At 42.8% G+C, this 24,953-nt stretch overlaps 4 protein-coding genes and 1 non-coding gene across 5 annotated transcripts in view; 2 read left to right on the top strand and 3 right to left on the bottom strand.

The window, feature by feature from the left end:
* LOC147604773 (ribonuclease E/G-like protein, chloroplastic) overlaps positions 1 to 8,626 on the bottom strand; it is a 10,349-nt gene extending 1,723 nt beyond the window's left edge. The window contains exons 1-4 of the mRNA XM_086795005.1: positions 8,573 to 8,626; positions 1,307 to 1,431; positions 210 to 354; positions 51 to 123 (exon numbers count right to left, since the gene is read on the bottom strand). Of these exons, the coding sequence (XP_086651131.1) occupies positions 51 to 123; positions 210 to 354; positions 1,307 to 1,431; positions 8,573 to 8,626 (397 nt within the window). The remainder of the gene's footprint in view (positions 1 to 50; positions 124 to 209; positions 355 to 1,306; positions 1,432 to 8,572) is intronic.
* LOC147604771 (uncharacterized) overlaps positions 1 to 18,732 on the top strand; it is a 27,326-nt gene extending 8,594 nt beyond the window's left edge. Inside the window, exon 6 of the transcript XR_015265361.1 lies at positions 18,559 to 18,732. The gene's annotated coding sequence lies outside the window, so the exon portion shown is untranslated. The remainder of the gene's footprint in view (positions 1 to 18,558) is intronic.
* LOC147604763 (mitotic spindle checkpoint protein MAD1-like) overlaps positions 1 to 24,953 on the bottom strand; it is a 155,683-nt gene that overhangs the window by 5,868 nt on the left and 124,862 nt on the right. The gene's annotated exons all lie outside the window — the stretch shown is intronic.
* The window catches only part of LOC147604766 (mitotic spindle checkpoint protein MAD1-like), a 248,191-nt gene that overhangs the window by 124,029 nt on the left and 99,209 nt on the right, over positions 1 to 24,953 (top strand). The gene's annotated exons all lie outside the window — the stretch shown is intronic.
* LOC147604772 (U1 spliceosomal RNA) lies at positions 8,745 to 8,906 on the bottom strand. The gene has a single exon (XR_015265383.1). It is a non-coding gene; the product is annotated as a U1 spliceosomal RNA (small nuclear RNA).

Genomic DNA, 24,953 nt, shown 5'->3' with positions numbered 1-24,953 from the left:
GAGCACAAGCCTCATATCTTTTCTTTAAATTTGTAAGGGCATACACTAACCTTCTTCATCCATATCAATGAAGTCTACGACAATAATACCACCAATATCTCTCAGTCTTAATTCAGCAGCTATCTGCACCACACCAAAATATGAAGCCTAGTATTAGAAGGTCAAGGACACTAACAACCTTTTTACTAGCTTGGCAGGTGAATAAGTACCTGACGTGCAGCAGCAAGGTTTGCTTCCAAAATGGCAGCTGACTTCATACTTTTTCCAAGCATGCCAGCACCACCATTCACATCTATGGTAACTAAAGCTTCAGTTTCTTCTATAACTCGGTAAGCACCGTTAGCTAACTGAACCCTGTACAGAACAATATGATTGCCTGACTTAAATTGTAACTAAACTCGTTATTGTGTCAATTCTGAGAAAAATTAAAAAACAAAATCAAATTGAAGTTAAAACATCCTGTTCAAACTTATCACAGTATACTGCCATTGTTCTAAGACATTAATTAAAGCAGAAACAGATTCTAAAGGGTTGCAAACAATTTTGATTAAGGTGATAAGATAGTCCTCCCAAATTTGCAGCACAACCTGCTGGGGGTTGAAGCATCCACCACAGAATCAAGCCATGGAGAAGATGATGGAAAGCATCAAGCTCAGAGGTGATCACACATGAGGTGTAACAACTCGAACGAGTATCTTCATAGAGATTATAAAATGAATAATAAATTATGGGATACAAGATGTAAGGGCCTCAGTATATAGGCATGCTCTTAGGATAAGAGTGAAGTGCAATTCTGCCACATTGCAGCCACATAAAAAGGATGAGATAAATGGCTGACGGGCACAGCTCACACACATGGTCGAGCACACACACGTCACATGGGAATGCCGTTCTATACCATAGGAACGTGCAAACAGAACTCGAGCCACAGGCTTGGAACGTGGGAACGTTTGGGAACGGGCTTGCATACCGGAACGCCATGCAAACATTCCCAGAACAGGAAAACGCATTCCTAGAACTGGACATGTGTAGGCAACGGGGGTTGCTTGCTGGTTTTTAAAATGTTGACCTATTTTCATCTTTAGAACTTGGATATGTGGGTTGATAGTTACACAATGTGCTGGGCATCTGAGCTCTTTATCATATGCACGATATAATCACTATTTGAAGTACAATTAAGCATATCATATGCATATCGTACAGGTATGAAAGCATGGTAAACTTATCATATGAGCATGAAGAAAACTATGGTATCATTAATTGAAACAAGTATAGTAAATGTAATAAAAGATTTTAGGGATCACACCTTTCATTTAAGAGTTTATCGATGTCAGCTTCAAGGTTGAACACATCAAAAATTGGCGATGTTCCGGTGTACAGTTCAACACGATTTTGCAGCTGTGGAGCTACCTCTTGGAGATAAGATGTGACCTACACAAAGCCTCTAAAACCATCCATCAAAAAAAGCCACAAATATCTTAAAATGTGCATAAGCAAGCTTTTTTTTTTTTTTTTGCCGAAGCCAACTGGGCTTGTACCCTTTTCATTACTTTGAAAGACCAAATGGTCAAATAATACATGAGATAACTGGGGTCTAAAACCCCTTTTCAAATATACAAAGGGGAAAACCCTCCTGCACACAAGGGAGCATAGGATGATACAAAAAAGAACCAGTAAAAGGTATAGAACGGACAACAATACCCCATAGGTTATGCATGTTGTATATATGCCTATGTGTGCATGCATACACATGCACACATGTGTGTGTGTGGGTGTGTGTGTGTGTTATCTATCAAATTTGTGTGTTGTGTCTGTGTGCATACGCATGTGTGTGTGTGTGTGTGTTATCTATCAAATTTGTGTTGTGTCTGTGTGCATACGCATGTGTGTGTGTGTGTGTTATCTATCAAATTTGTGGTGTCTGTGTGTGCATACGCATGTGTGTGTGTGTGTGCGTGTGTGTGTGTTATCTATCAAATTTGTGTTGTGTTTGTGTGTGCATACGCATGTGTGTGTGTGTGTGTGTGTGTGTGTGAGAGAGAGAGAGAGAGAGAGAGGGGGGGACAGGCTCCCCCAGTGGGGAACGATGTGTCGCAATTGTTTATGGCTAGTGCACCCATTTCATGGCGTTTTGATGTGGCAGGTGTTAGCGCGGATGACTCTGGCCCACTCGAGGTCAGGGTTTACTGTTCACGGCAGCAGACTCTTCTAACTCCGCAGCGAGAGGACTCCCTTTCTCTCTTTCCTCCTCCCCTTTACGGGACACGAGGATTGGTCAGAGGATTCCGTCCTTTCTTTCACTTGCACCCAAATCTTGCAGCGCCTCACATCCTGGGCGCCTGCGCTAGCAGCTGATATTTCAGTATCCCAGATCGCTCACTGCATTGGCAGGGTGAAATGGGAAAATGGTCTTTGCAGATATGTTTTACCTATGCTTTTTGGTTTTGCAGACTCTTAGTCCCCTTCCTCAAAGACTCTTCATTGGCCTGTGAAGAGACTCTCCAAGACTCTCAACTGCCCTATTTCTTATGTACAGCGATGGTTTACCTTGGCTCTTGATTTTAGACCTGGGGGAGACATCATCCTGCTTCCTCCAGACTCGGGGAGATTTGATCCTCTAGATTCTCGGCCGGAGGCCAAACGCCAGCGTAGTCAGCGAGTTAAGATGTATGCTCCTTGTGGGTTACCAGTGTCATGTATGCTAGTTGTGGTTAATCTACTGTTATGATGGATTTGCATATTGTCACCTGGAATACCAATGGGTTGCATACTTCTCGCCAAAGTGGCGCGAGAAAGCTTCTTTTGAGACATAATTTGCACAAACATGTTGTAGGCGAGGTGGACATTTTATTTGTGCAGGAGAACAAACTCTCCCTGGCTAACACAGTCTTGTGGGAAGATTCTTCCAAGCAATTCATGTACTTTTTGGGAGCTTGCCACAGGAGTGATGTCTCGCAGTGGCCGAGTTGCTATTTCTATGGGTCCGCGCTGGATCTCGTGTGAGGGATCATGGGACATTGATTGCTGGTAGATGCATATGGGTCTCGATGCAGATTGGTGATCATTTGATTGGCTTATTATGTATTTATGCGCCTACGGATGCTCGTTTGAGGGCAAATTTTTGGCAGGAGATTGTGAATGTATTGCCACCTGTGGATTCTTGGATCGTGGGGGGATTTTAATAACCTGGAATCTCCCTGGGACTCGCTCTGACATTCCTCCTCACTTGTCTGAGATTGTTGCAGTTGAATTGATGCTTGGGACAGTTTTCTGTTTGCTTTGAGACTTTCGGATGCATGGCATGAGCAATCTTTTTTGCACACAGAGGGTACTTTGGAGTATTCCTGGGGCTTTCGTAGACAGGCAGGTCGTTTGTTGGAGAGATTGGATCGCTTCTATATCGGTGTATGGGCATCTAGGATTGGTGGCTCCATGACGATTTGGCCGGGTACAACACTCTCTGTTCATGCACCTGTTTCCATCCGCATTATAGCACAGAGACCGGATGCTCCACGCAGGATTCCAGACGTGGTGTTGTCTTCTGACACTTTGCACACCAAGCTGGAGGACATATGGCGTATCTATCCAGAGGCTCCCCCCTTTGATTACGCACATTTCATCACCGATTGCCTTGCTGTTTCTAGTGAGACATGTCGCCATCATGCAATTGCGCGGAGACGCTTTTTGAGTGCTAGTGAGCAGGGTCTTCATATTCAACTTGCCTCTATTCATCGTTTGTAGGAGCAGCACCCTCAGGACTCTTTTCTTGCTCAGGAGGAGAGTGAGGCAACGGCAGAGCTCTCACTAGTCCTGGACAGACGTGCCGAGTTCACTTATCATGCTTCAGTTTCGCAGTGGATTACTAAAGCGGATAGGATGAACAAGGATTTCTTTGCCACATTTAGAGAGCGTCCCTCGGGTTCCTTTTTGAGAGCTATCAGACACTCAGATGGGATTTTGTATTCTCAGCCAGATGAGGTGTTAGATTTGGCAGCTGATTATTTTGAGGCTCTATCCCCGATGTCCTCACACCTGACATTGCCCTTGCTCGAGATGAGATATGGTCTCATGTTCCTTTGGTGGTTACTCCAGACGTGTGGTTCCCTTATGCATCCATTTACAAATCTGGAGCTTCGAGATGCAGTTAGCTCCTTCTCTTGTCCTCGAGATGATGGTCTCACTCGTCAGTTTTTCCTAGAGTACTGGGAGTTGTTGCATCACCCCTTACTCCTTGGTTTGCAGCAGATATTTAATATGGGTAGCATGCCCCCTTCTTTGACTTCTGGTCTGATTTCACTTATCCCCAAAGGGGGGGATCCTACTTTGCTACAACAGTGGAGGCCTATTACTCTGCTCTCCTCCTCCTACAAGCTATTGGCTCATTTGATTTCGGCTCGCTTGAAGCCTTTTATGCCTCTTAAACTTAGCTTTTTTAAACTCTCTCTAAACTTTGCTTTTTTTAAAACTTGCTTTCTAGAGAGAGAAGATCGCGCAGCTTTCTAGAGAGAGAGTGAAAAATTCAGAATTTCAGTTTTAGAAGCTTTTTTCTCTTGGTGGAAGTTAAAAAAAACAGTAGATGCTTTTTTTTTCTTGTGTGCACCAATTCACCCAGCCATAGAGAGGCGTTCATGCTGAAAACAAACTGTTTTCAGCCCCTCTACTGCTTAGATAGGGCTGGAAACAGCCCTTTTTAGGCTGAAAACAGTCCTTTTCCTTGGTCTCAACACACATACATGCACACTTGCACAAAACAAGGAAAGATCACACTTGCATCTTCCTTCTCGCAATCTCAGAGTCGCTTTGATACCAACTGTGACAACCGGGGATCTCTCTGAGATGCAAACTTGCAAAACAGCAATGAAACAAGAACACAAAGCCAAGTGAGAGTAAACAAGCAAGAGGTTTGGGCGCAGGCACACTCGCCACCCAACCATGACAGTCGTGAGCAAGGCTCGCGAACTCTGGTTGTCCCCACCGAGCCCGGGCTAGAGATCTTGGTGCAAAACTACTAGCCGTAACTGCAAGCCAAAGCCGATCACCTCTGGCGTCCCATACCGCCGGTGATCACGTGCGATGCTAGCTCCACACTCTAGATCTCATCTGGCAGGTGTGTGTCTCTATGGCCCTGGCACTCCCTTTTATAGGCTCTAGAAACTCCCTTTTATAGGCTCTAGAAAAAGCGTCTGCCAAGAAAAGCACACCAAAAGCAAAAAGCAATCTTGCTGATCCACTCTCCCATGGATAGCACTCTAACTCTAGCCCATCATCTACCTGCGTGTCCCTAACGTGCACATGACACAAGACCACCATGTCAGATCGGGATGCAAAGTTCACCTTGCAATTTTGGAGCTCCTTGTTTAAAAAATGTGGCACCCAGTTATCTCTTTCATTCACTGCGTTGTTTTTGTGTGTGAGCCGAAATTTGAGTGTGAATTTCTACTATTTAATACTCGTTCAAATGACAATTGCACGCCATATTGAATTGTTGAGCTCAAAGCTTGTTGCCATTTCTATTTTGGATATGTTGCACTCTAGCATGGGGTACAAGATGTGGGATAAGCTATTTACAGGAGAGGTGTTATGGAGGGGTAAGAAGAAATAAGTGCAGGTGTACTTGTAAAAAGCTGTTGTCGCTAACAATAATGATACTGTGTGAAAATATGGTAAGGTTCAAAACTCTCCTTTGCACACATCTCATACTTCCTAGTGGTGGCTGTATGCTGCATTATACATTTGCAAGTATGGCCACGGTTTGATTTGTGGTGCATAGTAGCAATGAAACGCGCTTTGTACTTCGTGAGAGATGCGAAACGTTTCGTTGCATATGAAACGAGTTTTTTTTTCCAACTTTTTTTTCCCCCAATTTGGGATTTTAACGTTAAAAAACGTGTGGCTGCACCTTTCTTGCAACGTGTGGCTGCACTTTTCTTGCAATTTATTTGAGTCTATGAGATCAAGGTAACATGTTTCTTAAAAGTATTATAAATTGATCAAGGTTACATGCTGTTTGGACCTTGGTCCCCTCCCCCCCCGGGTACCCAACCCGTTTCATACTTTTGGGCCTGGCAATGAAATGTTTCGAAACACGTTTCAAAAACCTTTTTTATGAAACTCCTGGCTACTATGTTGTGGTGCAACAACTTATAATATGAGCATCCGAATAGAATCAACAATGGGCTATAAGATCTCTCTCTCTCATTTATGATCGTGAGGAAAAAAGATTTTCGACGCCCGTTGCTTGCCCCTCCCCGCCTCTTCCTGTTCGCACCCCCCCCACCCCCCCCCCCGCCCTTCTGCCTTTGCGTTTTCTCCCCCCCTCTTCTCCTTCCTTCGCGCGCCCCCCTTCCCTCTTCCCCCCTCTTTCTCTGCTGTTGTGCCGCGCCGCCCCATTCCCTTCTCTCTGTCGCGCTGAGCTCCCCCCCCCCCTGCCCTTCTTTCCCTTCTCTGCTGTGACCCCCCCCCTCTTCCCCTTCTTCTTTTACCTTTTCCTGTTGCGCTCTCCTTCCCTCTCGATCTCTGTTTTCTTTCTTCCCCTCTCGATTTTCCCCTTTACCTTTATTTATCTTTCTTTCTTTTGCTTTTGTGAGTGCTTCTGTGTGTATCTCCTTCTCTCTTCTCTTTTGCTCTCGCCCTGTTTCCCTCCCCTTTTTTTCCCCCCCCCCCCCTTTTTGGGCAGCAGACACGCATGGCAGAGGCACCTTCTCTACAGAGGGACTCGATGGAAGCCCCCTCGTCCGCCGCCCCTGATGCCCCTGCCATTCGACTCTCTCTCACCGACGAGGAGAGAGCGGGCCTTCTCTCAGAGGTTGAGCGTTTACAGCAGTTCTCAGTCATTGGAAAAATCGTCGGCAGTCGTCCGAGCTGCGGCGAGTTACGAGACCTTCTCCAGAGCCGCCTACTTGCAGAAGTGGGCAAGATTATGGATGTACAGTTGCTTGGCCGTGGTTTCTACCAAGTAGAGTTTGAGTCGCAGGAGGCCGCCGCGCGAGTCCTACAGATGTCCCCTTTGGCACTGCGGTCCTCTAGGGCTCACTTTCGGCAGTGGGTTCATGGGTTTGATCCCGTTGCACAATCCTCGTCCTCCTCCATTCCGCCGGAGGAGCGGGGATTTCCAGTTACAGCATGTTTGCCAGGGCTTAGACAGGAGTATACATACATACATACATACATACATACATACATACATACATACATACATATATATATATATATATATATATATAAAAGCCCAACTCACAAAAGTCTGTCCTCCAAGAATTTGCAAAAATGATTTTAATGTCCTAAGCTTAAATGCAGTGGTTTTAAAATGAGTTGTGAAAATGCTCTAAACTCCTCGTTCGGGCTCAGAATCGAGTTATGAAACTTGTTGCTAAATGCACTTTCTACGTAGCTCCCTTGGGTGACTCTATGAAGTGGCATACTTTGGGCATCTCTTGCGCCTGCTTCAATCTCCACTTCATGATCCGAAGATATACCCAATCCCTTGCTTTGAAATGTACTTTTCATCGAGATGTATTTGCGTAACGAGTGTAGACCTTTGCTATCCGATCCTTGACTGACTCGGCAATCTCTGAGTAAGACTCAACTTCATGGTTGTCCTCAATGGATGGAGAAACCATTCTCGTCCCACAAGAAGAGAAGAGAACCACTTGGCACTTTCCAAAGGTTGGAGAGTGCATTTGATACTCGATGAGAAAGTATCGTTTGAGATAGTGTGTCCATCGATTTCGTAGATCATGGCAGTGTGCCAAGTGGTTGTAGATCTCTTTTTGTCAATTAGTTTGCCGGGAGAATGCTGCTGCAAACTTGTGCTAAAGTTATCAAACAATGAGTTCCCAAACAGTGGAGTGAAATTGGTGTCTCGAGTTGAGGTGATGGTAACCTACCGACAGGGTACCAAGATCTAATGAAGAGGCGAGCTACCTCTTTTGTTGAAGAGCACGATATCAACATGACAAATTTGTTGAACCTGTGCACAATGGTCAAGACTGAAGCACATAGTGTTGGCGGTAGGATGTGATGTTGAAAGGGGTCCGATGAAGTCCCATAGTGTGTTGCCAAACTAAACAAAGTCGGGGCATGTTTGTAATTCATCTATAGGTATATATGTGTGTATATACTCCTACTCCATGCTCTCCAAGTCAACAGCCTGAATCTCCAGGACTGTGGTGAATGAACAGACTTGGGCAGCATCATGTCCTGTTGGCCAGTATGTTACCGGTGGTGTAGGAGCAGTTTAACAACAGCGAAGCCATCACAATGAAAGCGAGCATACACGCATGATCATGAGAGTTTCATGACTCATGAAGCTATCTACTTACTCCCTTGTTTCTCTGACAAATTGAGTACAGCGTGGGAAGGAGAATGGGGTCACCGGTGTAGCTATTTATGGGGTTTTGCAATATCTGTGGCAATTAACATCATCAAATGAGAGATGGAAGATGGCAGGAGAGAAGTAGGTAACTGTGTGCTTCAAAGGCAAGTGAGATTGGCCATCTCTGATCAGGATCAGGCTGAATCGTAGGAGAAAAGCTGCTACGAATTGCAGAGTGCAAGGTCCATGTATGCATACCTCAAGGAGAAGAGATTGAATGGAGAGAAGAGAGTGCAAGGTCCATGTATACATACCTCAAGGAGAAGAGATTTCGCTGAGAGGCCTCGCACGGAATCACGTGCACTCCTCCTGCTCCTCGATATCTAGAGTTTTCAAATCGATATCTAGAGTTTTCAAAATTGGAGAGTGAATGGGGGCCGCGCGAACGCGAGCCCCCGCTACCACAAATTATGACGTGCACTCTCCCACAGAGGGGAGATGCTAGGGTGCAGCCCGTCCGCAGTGCAATGGAGGGGCCGACCCTAGGCCATCGGCCTTCCTGATCACCGATCGACCCCGCCCAGGTCATCCAGCCTGCCACGCCGCCTTTTATACCTGCCCTCCCGCGCATATATATCGTATGGGATTTTCCAAGATTAGACACGGCCATCATATACCGCAACTTTGTCTGGCCGACCCGGCCGAGAACATTGTTAACAGTCTTAATGATAGAGCATCATCAAAGCATCGGCATGTAAAGTCGATCCTTCTCTCACTATCTCCGCTCTTAGGTTTCTTAACTAGACGAATCAACGTTCAATCCTCCACACACAAAATAATTAATTTGCGAAAAGATTCTGGGTTTTTTTTTTAATTAAAGGGTAATAACCCACGGTCAAATTCTCCATTTCTATGGTACTATAATCTTGCTGGCATTGTAACTCCAGTATAAAATAATAAAATCGCTGTTCTCTTTGTGTGGTGGAGCCAAAATGTATCCGATAGCAACACTAGAGTCATCTGTGTGCACATGAAAAATGATCGTCCGGTTGGGAGATCTCGCCATAACCAATGCTTGTTTCAATTTGTTCTAGGCCTCTAAGCATTCTTTTAGACTATTAAAAATGATTACATAATACTTCCAGACTCCACATATTTGATTTAACAACAGATTATGGCAAAATTCCTTTACTATGTAAACTATGGCCTTACTGTCTTCTTGCATTACAATTACAATGAAAGGTAAGAAGGTTAATGTCCTCTTTGTGCGGCTCAGCCAAAATGTTTCTCATAGTGAAGGTAGAGTCATCTTGAAAATTTTGGAACAACGAAAGGTAAGAAAGTTAATGTCCTCTTTATGTAGCTGAGCCAAAATGTATCCGATAGTAAAGGAACACGTGAAAAATTAACCAACATCAAGTTAACAAGTGGGTGCATTTACCAACACTTGCTTCAATTTGGTACATGCCTCTTTTTCATTCTTTTGTCCATTCAAATACTACTAACAAAGCTTCGATAATTCTTGCACACACACACACGCACACACACACACACATATATATATGGGCGAACCTTTGATAGTAGCCACTATGGCCCATACACATTGGCACTTCTTTAGTGTTTAGAGGTCTCGAAAATTCAAAAATAGACTTCGTATTTGATGTCCACAGCAATTTGGCTATTTGGAGAGTATTTTTTATGTCTCCTCCCCTCCACTTCTCTCTATCTATATATTTTTTTATCTCTCGATATCATTCCCTCATTGTCTCTTTGTTATTATCTCCCTTCTCTATCTTCCTCTCTCTCTCTCTCTCTTGCTTTCCCATGATTATCTTCCTTCCCTTTATTATTATATAGACGAGAGATGACATAAGACCGGGGCAAACTGCCTCTCATCCCCCCACATGAGTGCCTCAATGGAACCATATGAGCCCCTTTTATATCCTTCCATTAAATCAAAATGGTGATACAAAAATAGAGAGTTAATTTGGCATCTAATGTGAGCTGTCCAATCTACTTGTTTGAGCGATCTGACAATGGGCATTGATGCCTACAAAAAGGTAATACAAAAAATAGAAGCTAGCCGTAAATGTGGTCAAATTTGTTGAACCTATCCACAATGGTCAATCACCTAGTGTTGCTGCTAGGACGTGATGTTGAAAGGGGTCTGATGAAGTCCATCAAAATGTCCTAGAAAGGTACATCTATAATGGGTAGAGGTTGAAGAAATCCCACTAGTTTTTGATGTGAGAAGTCTTCGCCTTCTAACAAACTTGGTGCTTTTGGACATAGTTCATATGCAACCCTCCTCAACTTATGCCAAAAGAATGGCATCTCAAGCTTCTCCACGGTATTGTGGATACCAACCACGATGACCCCCAACAATTGAGTCACAAGCATCAGGAAGAACTGCCGCACTTTTACCTACAATGATGCAAAGTTGACCCTTATACAAGGGCCAACCATCTTGAATGTTGTAAACCTGCCATGGCCAAACTATGAGAAGTGCCAAACTAAACGAAGTCAGGGCATGTTCCTAATTTATCTAGGTATATATGTGTATATATACTACTACTCCATGCTCTCCAAGTCAACACCCTAAATCTCCAAGACTATGGGTTGGCTGGATGCTCTACAGTATGCCGCACTTCTAGTTAAGAGCATTTGCACCAAGGTTTTCCTTCTTCAGCAAGTACTCTATCATACAACCGACGTGCTACTCCACCAGGCTTGACATCACTCTGATCTGCACTAGGCATGGTGTGAAGCTATTTCAAGGCTTGGTGATCTATTTTGACTATGATATCTCGCCAATGAACAAAAAGCTTTGAATGTTTGAGGGCTGTAGTGTTGGCAAAAACTCTCGTAAATTGAATAGTTGCATTGGCCACTATCCAATTTCTTACTCTAATACGCCATGGTCTTGGAATCCTACTAAAATGTTACACCCACAACTATGTTTCTTGCATTGGTGATGACCTCAAAAGGCTCTTCCCAAGAGGGATTCTTCAAAGCTAGTGCCTCGAATGCCAATTTCTATAGTGCATAGAGCTTAAAGAGACTTTACCACCACTTTTACTTTTTGATGCCTGGTCTTGCATCCTTTAAGCAAGTTTGTAAGTGATGCTGCTACTTCAGAGAAGTTTTGTGTGTGCCTACTATTATGGGCTTAACAAAAATCTGTAAAAGAGTGGATTTGTTGCATGGTTTGGGGAACCTGCAAATCCAAAATGGGTTGGTTCTTTTCGAGATCCAATCTGATGCCATTACTGGTGACAATAAACCTCTTGTACCCCAAAGGTACACTTCCCAATAAGTATGATGAGAGAAAATGATATTGTTTTATTGAATGTCCCTTGAGCACTAGCTAGGCCAAAGGGAATCACCAAGCACCTACTAGACCAAAGGGAATCACCGCAAACTCATAATGGCTTCTGAAAGCCATTTTTAGAATGTCAGCCACAAAAATCCAAACCTTGTGGTACTCTTCAAGTTGATCTTGGTAAAGACATTTAGACCATCTAATCACTCCAAAATGTCCACAATATGCATCTCCAATTGCCCTTCCAATAAGCGATAGGGAAATTGGCTAGGTGGTTATGCGCCAAGAATAAGCTCGATCCCCAGTCAAGATGGCGAAAGTTTCGGAGAAAGGCCATCTCTCGGCATTTTGTGTTGATACCCATCAATGAGCCAATAGAGTATCTACACAAGAAAGTAAACGTCCTTAATCCTAGGTTTGTTTTGGTTGAGTCATTGTGGTGTCTGATCCATGAACAATGCCCACCTACATGAGATTCTGAGTTGCATAATACTTTGAAGAAAACCTAATATCCAGAGATTGATGCAAGATTCAAGCATGAATTGGCCATACCAAACCAATCAACAAGCTACTCAGCCTCCACTAGACCTTAACGTGAGTCCTCCTAAGTGGTTCGCTGGATAGAGCATATGGTGCTAGAATGCGAAGATAGGATTAGATACTTAAGAGAACAAAGCTCCTGGGCATCCCAAGCCAAGCCAAGCTCAACTTTAAGTATAGAAGAGTCCAAACCAAAGCCAATCACGGGAATGAAATCTCTTGCACCCAGAGAAGTGAATGCGCAACCCATGGAAAAGAAACCAAATGAGAACGAAAGGACATTAGTGCCTATTCATTCTTATCACTATGAAAGAGAAGCAAGCTCAAGCAAAGCTATCGCATGCTAACCCAAGGCTTCTCTCAAACAAGCCATACATTGCTACCAATGCCATGCACCTCATTGGTGGACTAGAGACTGTCCTCTAGAACCAAAACCATCAAAGAAAGACAAGGCTAGTTGTTCTACTCTACCAAGAGTTCCAAGATATTGTCCAACTTGCATGGTAGATCACCTAGGTAAGAATTGTCCGCATAGGCCGAGAATGAGTGTAGGGAGTGAAAGACGGACATTCAATTTCATTGATGTCATTCCCTCACCATCTCCATCAGAAAACGAGAATGAAGCAGTCTCCCTTTGAATAGCATCTACAGTCCAAGCCAACAGAGCCACTGACCAATCCCTCATATCATCAATAGAAGAACCAGTGCTTCAAGAATGTCCTCTTAGAGACAAGCCAATGCCTAAGAAATGAAAGTGTTAGAGAAGAAGTAAATCCAAAATGACAAAAAAAACAAGGAACTTTGAGTGGAACTGACATTTTGGATGCAAGTTCTTGGGAATCTATTTTTCTAGAAACACCCAATGGACCACGTAGAGAATTTATTGTCAAATCTTCTCTAGAGCCCAAACCAGCGCACTCACAATCTGAACTGGAGCCAACATCAAGAGAAAGTAAGGAAACTCCTTTACCAGTTCTCACGCAAGTCCAAGCTTAACAAAGAAAGGGAAATAGAAAGGACATATCCAAACCGGAAAGCTCAAATGTACGGAAGACAAAACAACAACGAAAACGGGGTCAATCAACTAAAACCAACAACTCTGACCAACCAGAGTGCAAAATCCAGCACAAACATATCCCCCGTGAATGACTGTGAAGAGAAACAAGCAAATGGCACAAAAGCACAAAACAACAAGAAAGGACAGAATGATGACTTACGAGGATTTGTCATTGTGGACAAGGTTAACAAAACCCTTCAATTGATTCTCAAGGTGCTTGAGGAAAGGCTAGCTGAGAGCACGGTATTGCCACCAAAACCGTAAGAGTACCCAAATCCCATACAAGAGAAAATTGACCTTGTCAAGAATTACATGAGGATCTATGAGTTGCAAAATGAGATGGAGGGCCCCCCACCTTACAATTATAGGGGTGTTATGTTTAGAAAACCTACTCTAGGGACCATCCCTCAAGTATAAGAAGAACCGGATACTAATCCCCCATCAACACACTATCAAACAAGGGATCAAACTGAGGTGATCTAAGCCTTAGGAGACAAGACGCAGCATAGGAATTATGGCAGGAAGTAAGGGAACAAAATAAGGCTCGAGAAGAAGAAGAGAAAAGAGATAACTTGTTAGATTTGTAGACTTCTCTACCTAACGAAGTTGAGGAGACTCCACATGAGACCCACGAGAGAATGAACTTTGGTAAATGTGAAGAAGCCATTTTCTTGACCACTTTACCATCGTATGTGGCTGATTCCGAACAAAACTTTGAAAGCCTATCTAAATCAAGCGAAGCTCTAGAGAGACCTACCAAGGAAACGGCACAACTCCTCTTCTAGACATCCTTTCTACCCCATGGCTACCTTGCCACTAAGAGATCTCTTGAAACTCCGACCTGAGTTATGGGAGCAAATTCATGATACACTCCAACCCCCTAAGCCTTCTGTAAAAGAAGCAAGGGAAACGGAATAGCAACCACCCAAAACACAACACCAAATCAAAAACATCCCCCTTAACAAGGTGTTTAAACAAGTATGAAAAATGGAAAAAAGACACAGGAAATGCCATGTTGCCACCAGTAAAAGAGGGCAATCTTAGACACGCGAGTTAGAATTAGCATTGCTACCAAGGCCACGTGGAAAAAATGGGGAAGTCCTCCTTTGGGGGTAACAACTATGGATCTGCAGTTGGCTAATGGTAATCTGGAACACCCAATGGGAATCCTAAATAGTCTTAAAGATTGAGTCTTGTCGTATTGAGTATTAATATACTTTTGCCATAGTGGACTTTGGAAAGACCCCTAATTACTAGTGATTCAAATAACTGGATCTTCAAAACCCCAAGTACGAAAACTCTTTTGGCTGATTTAAGGTAGGTACATCAAATTTTGAACAAGAAAGTAACCATTTTTTACCCTCTCTGTGAGGAATTGATGGACTCTCACGAGTGGATGCATATTCTATCCACCATGGATGCTTTGCACTCTACCTCCAAGGACTAAATTTTGTGACAAGGACAGTTATGATGTAATTCCAATCAGAATGGTGACCCCAATCTACCAGGATACAATCAAAAGTGAACATGAGAATGACCAATATGTGCATCCATCCTGCATTGAGATCACTCTTGCACTCAAAAGATGAGTGTGGTAGCTAAGGCTTTAATCGATTCTAAAGAACCTACCAATCTGTTACCATACAAAATTTGGTAGTCATTGGGAAGCAACCCAATTGTTCTTCTTTACTTTGTCCAAAACTGAAATCTATTGCATAGGTAGTTGCTACATAAAGGTTTGTTTCCCACATCAAGTGATCTTTAACCCATTTTATGTGATTGACAAGAATCACGTTGTGGAAAGCATTGTGTTAGGCAGGTTATAGATCAAAGAGATCAATGGTAAATTGGACAAGCAATTAGACCAACACACCATCAAGGTAAAATCTAAAACCCTCACAGGACAAAGCTCCAAAGGAGGGAAACCACTGAGCGTCAAATAACGGCAACAACTCCCAAGGTGGATGAGCAAGCACAAAGGCAAAAACCGAACGTCCATTTTCAAAAGCCACAATCTCAACAGAAAGAAATGTGGATTCCAAGGGTGACACTAGTAGCTCAAGGCTATTATAAGGTTATTAAATCCATATGGGTCCCAAATTCTTCAAGCAAATCAACCTCGAGTCTGGACAATGCACGTACAAGCCAAATCAACTTCAAGACGAAAGAAAAAGCATCCTTGGAGGTCCCAACCTCAACAAAAACAAGGCAATGGCTAGCGCCAACCACACCACATTCTCAAGTAGGTACCAAAGGTGCTTCTCAAAGATCAAGGCTACTACAAAGGGAATGAGTATATTTGTGTACCAAAAAGTTCGAGTTGTACAATGCCACAATACCCAAATGCTACACCCAGAACGAGGTCACAAAACAAAGAGCAAACCAAAGGTGGGAGGAATACAACCAAGCCGACGAGGTCTACTCAGCAAATTTGGATCCCAAAAGTTGGAAACCCAATAACCCTCTTGCCAAGAAAAGAGCCGTCTCCCATCAAGAAACAAGTTACCAAAGCTGAGAGGCAACAATGAGATGCAACGAAGGACCACACCAAAAGTTCTTGCACCTCACCAACAATAGTGGAAATGGGTTCCAAATGGTAATTCATGATGCTTATATAGCCACTTTTGTAGGTCACCTAAACGATTGAGTGAGTATAAATTAGAGTCTCAAGGATTAAGTAAGAGTAAAAATTTCTGAAGGATATGGAAACTAGACGGATTTCTTTCTACGGTCCAATATTAGGATAATCTCTTTCTCTGATGTCAAAAATAGAGAAGGACCCCTTGGATAATACAGAGGCTTTAAAGTGTACGAATAACTTATTGATGTTTAGATAGTTTTGGGAATTCCTTGTACGCTTCCTCTATTTGAGCGCATTCATGTGTTAACTAAGCTTTCTCAAGCTTCTCATGTGTACGTGCTTGATTATGCAAAATATATTGAAAACACAAAGAGTGATATTGAGAAATGTATGATCTTGAATGGGGTTTCAAGGCCCTAAATTTAAGCTATGGATGAAGCTTGTACATCGAAGTAGTGAAGATAATTGGACTCTCTTCAAAAGAAAGGATGAACTTCAAATTGTTTTACAACATAAAATCTTAAAAGTGAAGTAGAGCCTAATAACAAAATTTACCTAGATCTACTTATCAAGATTTAACACATTTAGGCATCAAAATCAGTGAATAGATAATCAATAGAATACAATGGAGCATGTAGAAGCCTTACTTTGATTTATACTGAAGATAGATACAAAGAAATGGGCATCCTTTAAGGTCTACAGTGAATAGAGATAAAGAAGGAGAGAGTTTGAGCTATGGCAAGCACATACACATACACAAGAGAGTACACAAGGAACGAGGCTGAAATCTTCTTCTTCACCACTACATACCAAATCATAAGTAAGGTCTAAAAGCATAAAAGAGAGTACAACATAAATAGAATTATGTATAATAGTCAATGTGAAACTGCTTAATGAGTGAGCTGGTAAGATAAGTGTGCCATCAATGTCAATAGTAGGTAGACCAGTCGGTGAACAGCAGCTGTAGTATCACTGGCAAAGATTCTCATATCCACTATCATGTGCCAGTGATAAATGTGGGTGAGATGTCATCCTAGAAAACCACATGTTGAGCTTAATATCTCAACACTCCCCCTCAAGCCCAATGCCATCTCTCGTACTCCAAGCATCGCCTGAAATGGCTACATCTTTGTCTGCTCTAAAAGCCTTCTTGAAAATATTTACAAACTACTCATCAGTCCTCACTTATATGAGGTATATGTGCACCTAAATGTGCTTTGTCCTCACATGGAACACTAAGTTTCATGCCAATTGTATGCTGCTCAAGTTGTCATAATAGATGACAATGGGTACCTGTACCTGTATCACCAAATCTCCAAGTAGCGTCTGAAACCAAGCTACCTCTCTTGTTGCCATTGTAGAACCCTTGTACTCTATCCCTGTACTTGATAAAACAACTATGGGTTGCTTATTATTGCTCCAAGTGATAGAAGCACTCCCGAGTGAAAACATAAACTCACAGGTAGATCACTGATCACAAGCACTACTAGCCCAATCTGCATCTGTGTAGCCATAAAGCGGCAACTTCTTGTGAGCCTCATAGAAGAGTATGTAATCCAAAGGAGCACTCACATAGCACAATGTGCGTGCAGTGCCTCACTGCATCCAAATGTGGCTTCCTAGGAAGCTGCATAAACTAGCTCTCCAAGCAAACTACATAACTCAAATCTTGGCCGTGAGATAGTCAAGTAGATCAAGATACCCACAATCTTCCAATACATGGTAACATCCTCAAGCACTTGACCGTCATTAACCCTCAACATCAGATTCTAATCTAAGGGCATAGCAGTAGACTTACAATCATCCATACCATATTTGGATAACATATCCAGTGCATACTCGTAAAAGCAGGATTTAAATCTCGTAAAAACTTTAATTGTAAGCAGTTTATGCTGTAAATCAGGTTACATTGACATAACTGGCTGTTTAACACAATGTACATGTCAATTCCAGACTCTTAATCTGCCGATAATAATTTTCAGGATTCTGGCCAATATTTAACAGAATTTTTATGGTTTCTCAGGTTGATATGTGGATCTGAGGATTATATGTTGGTTGTTGGTTGGTTACTGTATCATTAATGTTGGAACTTGGTACAGTTAACAGAATTATTCTAATGCTTGTACTCCTCCCTTGTATTCTGATATTGAGGGATATGGTATCTGGTCAATGTTCTGGCCTTGTGACTATTTGACTCATGTTCAACTCTATGGTTCAGCATGAGAAAAACTAAGGTTTATCACAGATTACTTTACATATTTGATGGTAGGATTTATTCTACTCATATCCTGTTTGGCTGAAGCTGATGACTGCTGATAACATTGTTACACGTTTTTTAAGCTCTACATACCCCTATGGACACTTTTTTCTGCAGTTGTTTTTGAATTTTAAAATAAAAAGTTCTCCAACTTTATATTTGAAAGGAAGATCTGGTAAGCTGGTTGCTGACACTAATTAATGTAATTTGATCTTTAATCTTTCAAGATTACTCATGGTCATTCTTAATTCCTTTCATTATAACAGATCAAACTATTATAAAGTTCTTGGCATCAATAAATGAATCTAATTTCATGATTTAAGATAAAAAGCAAGCTGTTTGGGTTTTCTACTTTGGAAGACATGGTATTCCTTGCTTCTTTGTCCTACTCATGGACATCGATAACAAGTCCGGGACATCCATGACACCTGTCTTCCAAAATTAGAACATAATGTACTAATATTATGTTTTATTTTGATGGTGGCAGGTAACAGTTGTTCCGGTTGTGTGTATGGCTTTGAATCATGGGTGCTGCTGTCTCATCTATTCTTCCAGCTACTTTAAACTCAATTGAAAATTTTGTACTCATGACACCTATTCAGATTGTATTCTCAAAGCTGTATATTTAGCTTGTTCATATTGAAATTCATTAATGCTGCTTCATCTGTGTCATCTTGACTTTCCCACCTAGGATATTTCTTCTGAAAAGGGCTAAATACTGCAACACACACACACACACACACACACACAGCACAGATTTCATAACCCCCCAGCTACCCCTGGAGAAGATTCGTTCTGGCAACGTGATGTCAAGTCGAAGCTCGTTTTTGAAAGCATCTAGGCTGTTCCTGCTACATAGACAGTCTTGAATCCGAATCCTCTCGGCAAGACCTTCGTCCTTCACAGGTTCTTCCAAGCACTGCTCCTAACATGTTTTACATGAAGATTTTAAAAGGGGGAGGGGGAGGGGGGGGCAGGAGGGGGGGGGAGGGGGGGGGTTTGTGTATTTATGGGCTTTGAGATTGAGCAAGCTGAATTCTTTAAACTTGATGAAGAGACTCTTCTAACCACTCAACCCTATGAGAAAAGTAGAGGGCTACATGGGAGTCTTCTAAACTTGGTTGAGGGCTAAGCAAGAGCCACACAAACTAAGAATAACACCATATGCTTCATAAATTTTCCTTCTTATTATTACTAGGATTTTTTGAAGCTCATGATTAGAGTTAGCTTTATCTAGGAGGTTGTTCTATGGATTTGAGCTAGGGAGATCTCAGACCATGTCCAATCTAGAGTCCAAGAAGTGGTAGATAAATATCACATGTTTCATGGCTAGCTAGCTTAGAAATCTAGATTCCTATATGATATTTATACTTCATAGATCAGACCTTAGATACACTTGATCATATATTAGACTAGGTCTACAGGTTTGGAGATAAGATATGTCCTTGTTTTGCTAGATCAGAGTTAGTCTAATCTAGGCCACTATAAGATGTTAATTAATGGAGTTAAACTTGGTGCATCCAATCCTAATGGTATATCTATTCTACTACCATGAATGGACAACATGATGAGACTTAATATGATCTAGCAGGTGCTCCCATGGTTTTGAGCTTGCAAGATTAAACCTTGTCCAATAAAGACCCCAAGAAGTGATATATCATGTTGCATTTTTTATTGCTAGATATATTGGACATAGTATGATCTAGCTTATAATATGATTTTAAAGCTTAGGGATATTTATGCTTACTAGATTAGTTCTCCTGTAAGGTAGATCAAACCAAGTATGATCTACATTACAACCGTGTTTGAACCAAAAGATATGTCATAATAAGATTTGTGTCAGTGGATCCAACCATCTTTGAATAAAAAGATATGTCATAATAAGATTTGTGTCAGTGGCATCATCACGAGAGAAGTTTGAAGCTTTTTGTAAAGCTTTGGGCTTACTCCCATACATAGCATGATCTGCTACCTTGTACAGATTCACAGTATCACTACAGGGGGGATTTGTAGACTTGTGGTAGTGTTAGTGTGTATACGCCCTTCACCAGGGGCACTTTTCACCCACTGGGTTTTTCCCCCTGGATATTTGGTGTGAAAGGACACCTTATCACTTAGGGTTTTATGTAGGTCTTGTAACTCTATTATTCAATCAATCATTACAGGTTCTCTTGTGCTCAAGCTTCTGTGTCTCCTACATCCTTCTTTCTACTCTGTGTTTGTGTCTTGCTTCTATCAATCTGTTTCTCTTTTTACAACAGTTCCTAGCTTTTTGTAGCAAAGCGTTCTCCTGTTTTTGCAAAGTTGCAAGGCTGGATTAGGCAGTTTGTAGGTCTACCTGTAGCTTTTCTCTTTCTTTCTCCAAAGCAGCCACAACAGCGCTTCTAGCTCCATCAACTCTTTAGCCCTTGATTCAATTTTAGCTTGTAGGGTGAGAGCTAACTGCTCTTGGGCTGTCTATTCCTTTTTGGCTAGACGGTACAAGAAGATTGCAACATCTGCAGTGAGGACTACATTCTTTATCCGCATGTCCTCTCGTTGTCGCCATAAACGCCGTGTTTGCAGGTCCACAAAATCCAAGTCCATTTGTGCGCGGGTAACATTCTTCAAATTTTTTAATAAGGCAGCCTGAAGTTCCTGTTGGCTTTCTACATTAGCCTTAAGTGCATCCCCGAGCTCTTTTTCTAGCTCTCTAACCTTCCGTCCTTGCTCTTCTCATATGGCTTTAACTTTTTGCAGCACGGCTTCCTGAGAAACACTTTGTTCTTCTAGTTTTTATGCCTACTTATAGAATGTGATGAAGCTATCTAAGATGTCCACCAAAGGAGCCTAAGTCGCTGTGGGAGGTGTGGTTATTTCCTCTCGGGCGAGGGCTTCCCTTAGCTGTGTCATTATGGCTTGCTGGCTTTCATCAATAGATGGAGGCATGTTGGAGGTTCCTTCTCCTTCTTGCAACTTTCCCTTGCCCTTATCTTTCATTTCCTCCTCCTGCTTTTTGTGGCAAGTTCTCTCACCCTTTGGCAGTCCTTTTCTTCTTGCTTCTCTTGAGCTGGTTGGCGCCTTAGCTATTTTGCATGCATTTCATCAGTAGCTTATGTCAACTTTTGGACAAACTCCCTATCCTGGCTCATAGAAACTATTATTCCCTGATTAGCCCCACTTTTGCTCGTGTCAAGAAGGATCCTGTGTCAACAGGCACGTGTTTCTCTGTGAGCTTTTGCATAAATCCAGCACTTTCCTTCAAAGTTGTTTCCATATTGTAGTCTCGCTCTACTGGCACAAAGTCTTCATCATTATCATCATCATCACCCTCATCACCCTCCTCTTCCGATACCTCGACAGTAGGTACCGTGGGCTTAATACTTCTTGTCTTCGAGGGGAAGCGGGGCATTGTGCAGTTTCCACTGCCTCTCTCTTTCTTTTCTTTTCTTCTCTTCGCTTTCTCAAGCGTTCTTTGTCACTTACTTTTTCTAGAGGCACCAAACTCTTACTTTCAATCTATGCATTTGCCGGCACATCCCGTGGCGGTGGCAACTGATCCATTCTCTCCAAGGCACACTGAGCTAGCATGACATCCATGTCCACATAGTAGTCAGCAGAATATTGCTCTTGCCAAAATTGTAAGGATTGTGGAGCTACATTATGGGCGTGTGCTTCTTGCTGTTCCAGGGTCGGGCAAAGCCATTCTAAGTGCCCTTTGCCGGCTACTCCTTCTTGCCTCCTCATCACCGGCCATGTCTATGTGCGAAAGCTTTCTATGAGATTTTTTGAAGTGTCAGATTTCTGGGAAAATTTTGCCAGGGCTTCATCGATCTAAGCTACTTCGTTTAAGAGCCTTATCCAAATAAAACCGAGTTATTTGTTCCAAAACCGAGTTATTTGTTCCAAGGTTCTATCCCGCCGCTTGAGGCTCATTGACTCGATGGTAATTAACGCCTAGACAGTGGAGTTGAAATCAGCATTGCTACGAGGTCCATATGGGAAAAATGGGGTAAACCGACGGTCAGACGAACTCGCGTGAATTTACAGTTAGCTGACGGGAGTCTAGAGAATCCTATTGGGCTATTAGAAAACGTTATAGTGAAAAGTTGTGGCATTGAATATGAACAAACCTTCGCGGTTGTCGACTTTGGAAAGAATGCCAACTATGAGGTGATTTTAGGACGTCCCTTCATGAGGCAATTCAAGATGATCCAAGATTGGGGTTACAATTATTTGTGTCTCCGACATGAAACTGCCATTACGAGTATCAATCTCAAGAATCATTCTCATAGAGATGTAACTTACACTCCTATGGAGGAATTTGATTCTGCTTCCTCAGAGTGCTCAGATTCTTCAAAGGAAGACGACCAAGAGAATCTATGGGTTTGTGGAGGTTCAAGAACAAGTGTCGTTATATTACTGATGGTTCGATGTTCCTATTCCTTTTCCAGAGGAGAAGTTGGAACCTGTCGAATGGAAATAAGTGCTAGCAACGCTGGATGTCTGCAGTTTGAATCATGGGATAAAATTTTGTGACGAAGACGGCTATGATATCCTTCCTATTAGAACGGTACGAGTCCTAGAGCAACTTGAGCATGAGGCTCAGGCATTAGCCGCAGAACGGCTCCACCATGATGAAGTTTCCATTGAAGATTTAACAGAGAAAAATGAGGGAATAGCTGATGATGAGCTTGGATTTTCTTTGGAACAAGTTCAACTCAAAGCTCAAGAACGATGAAAGCGAATGCACAAACGCAGACACCCATAGATCTTAACCGTCTTGTGCACAAACAAGGGTAAAGAACCAGAACTCATACCACCATTCGTGCTTCATGTCCAACTTGTCACCGTAAGTCAGGCACAATGGACAACTGCATTGATTGATTCGGGAGCAGATTGTAATGTTCTATCTTATGCAACGTGGGAGTCATTAGGCAAGCCAGCCATAAAACAGTGCCACATCACTTTCCGTAGCTTTTCAGGCACTCTGATTTTGGGCATTGGTAAAATTTGCTTGAAGACCCGTATCCAAACTGAAGCTATGTATGTAACTTTTTATGTTGCTAACAAGGATCATCTAAGGTTTTGCAGTCTTGTTAGGACGATCGTGGATGAGCTCAACGGGCTGTCAAATCAACTTGAAAACCTGAGATTACACGCTATACCTGCTCAATCTGGTCTACTGCTGCTGCTCGACGCAACTCCACCGAAGAAATAAGCGGCACCGTCGGAACATGACTCTCTCCCTGAAGCCTCACTCTCTTACCCTCATGGGTAAACTCTAGGCTGTTGTCCTGGTAACTACGACTCAGGGACGGCGGGCCGAGGTTGTACAACCACTCCCTGCCTAGGTAAATGTCAGCTCTGGCCAAGTGCATGACTTGAAAATCAAGACTAGCTTCGTAGTCTTGCATTTTCCACTTGGCCCCTTTAACTACCGTGCCCCAGACATTACTACCTTGACCATTCGCTAGGTGTACAACGTACTCATGGTCAGATTTACTTTGTGGTAACTTCAACCTCTTAACCAACACATCGTTAAGAAAGTTGTGTGTGGCACGGTCATCTATCATAATGGAGACTCTACGGCCACCTATCGTATCCTACAGACGGACTAGGTCGTGTGGTCCGACCGACGACTGCCACATTGCCTGGGTGTGACACAACACTCATGAGTGTTGCTCCTGTGAGACATGGCTACTTCTAAAAACTCTTCGGAATTCAGAGGTAGCCGCCGTTGCACTGTGTGGACCTATCGAGAAGGCTTTCCATCCTTCTTGGCATCGCTGGAACTACCTCCAGCTTTCAGCTTTGGACAATCTGCTTTGGTATGACGAGGTTCAAAGCAATTAAAACATAAGTTTTCTTTACGTGCCTTCTCATACTGGTATTTCTTGCTCTGTTTGTTCTGGTTTTTAGGTTTCCCTCGGTGTGGTTTCTTCTTCCAACGCCCACCCTGTCCTTTAAAGGACTCGCTCGCACCCGCCCCTCCTTTCTCTGCCTTGAAGAATTTCCTCTTCAAACTGAAAGGCTCTTTCTCTTTTCCCTTCCCGAAAGCTCCCTTTGATCTACGACCTATGTCATCATAAATCTGAGCAAATTTGAGAGCTTTAGCCAAATCCTTTGGCTGCTTCGGCTCTACATATGCCTTGTAGTCCGGGTTGAGGCCTCTCATGAAGCCTCTCAGTATCTGGAATTCATTGATTCCCTTGAGCTTCAACACAATCTCCCGGTAATTAGAGATGTATTGGTTGAGGGAGATGCCCTCCATGGAGCATTTATCCCACGCCTGCCATGATCTCTGTAATTCATTCACGGGTAGAAACTCTTTTCTGAAGACTTTTTCAAAGTCTTCCCAACTACGAGGACACTCCTTGAGAGACATCCACCACTTGTAGGCTTTCCCTGTCAATGACACGCTGGCCTCAATTGGTCTGACTACCTCAAGGTTCCTTCTGAGGCTATGAATATCCCCCCACTTGTGCAAAAACATGTTAACGGCATCTTTGTTCCATTCTTTTTCTTCTCTCCCAAAGCTCGGCGGCTTTAAGTCCTTGAGAAGATTTGCCATCTTTGGCATCTCTGCATCCTTCTCCACCTGCACAACGGCCTGTGGAGTACGAGGCTCCACGGTCTCGTTTGTCGCAAACTGTACACGTTCGCTAGCACTCTCAAGTGGGCTCTCGGGGATCGAGTTAAATCGATCGTTCATCGATCGAAGCAGTGTCAAAATGTCTCCCTGAGTCTTCTCCAAATTGGAGATTCGAGTCACTAGACTCGTCATCATTTCATCTTCCTCTTCCTCAGCCTCCTCAGAATCCATCGGAGAGTCAACGACCCTTTGGATTTCTTCCAGTTCGGCTTGGGTAGGAACGAAATCGTCGGGTACGTCTGTGTCAG

This window comes from Cibotium barometz, chromosome 61 (assembly GCF_041138505.1).
Source record: "Cibotium barometz isolate CiBa-2024 chromosome 61, ASM4113850v1, whole genome shotgun sequence".
NCBI classification, from domain to species: Eukaryota; Viridiplantae; Streptophyta; class Polypodiopsida; order Cyatheales; family Cibotiaceae; genus Cibotium; species Cibotium barometz.
The sequence above is the reverse complement of the archived record's forward strand: the minus strand, read 5'-3'. Positions and strand labels throughout refer to the sequence as shown.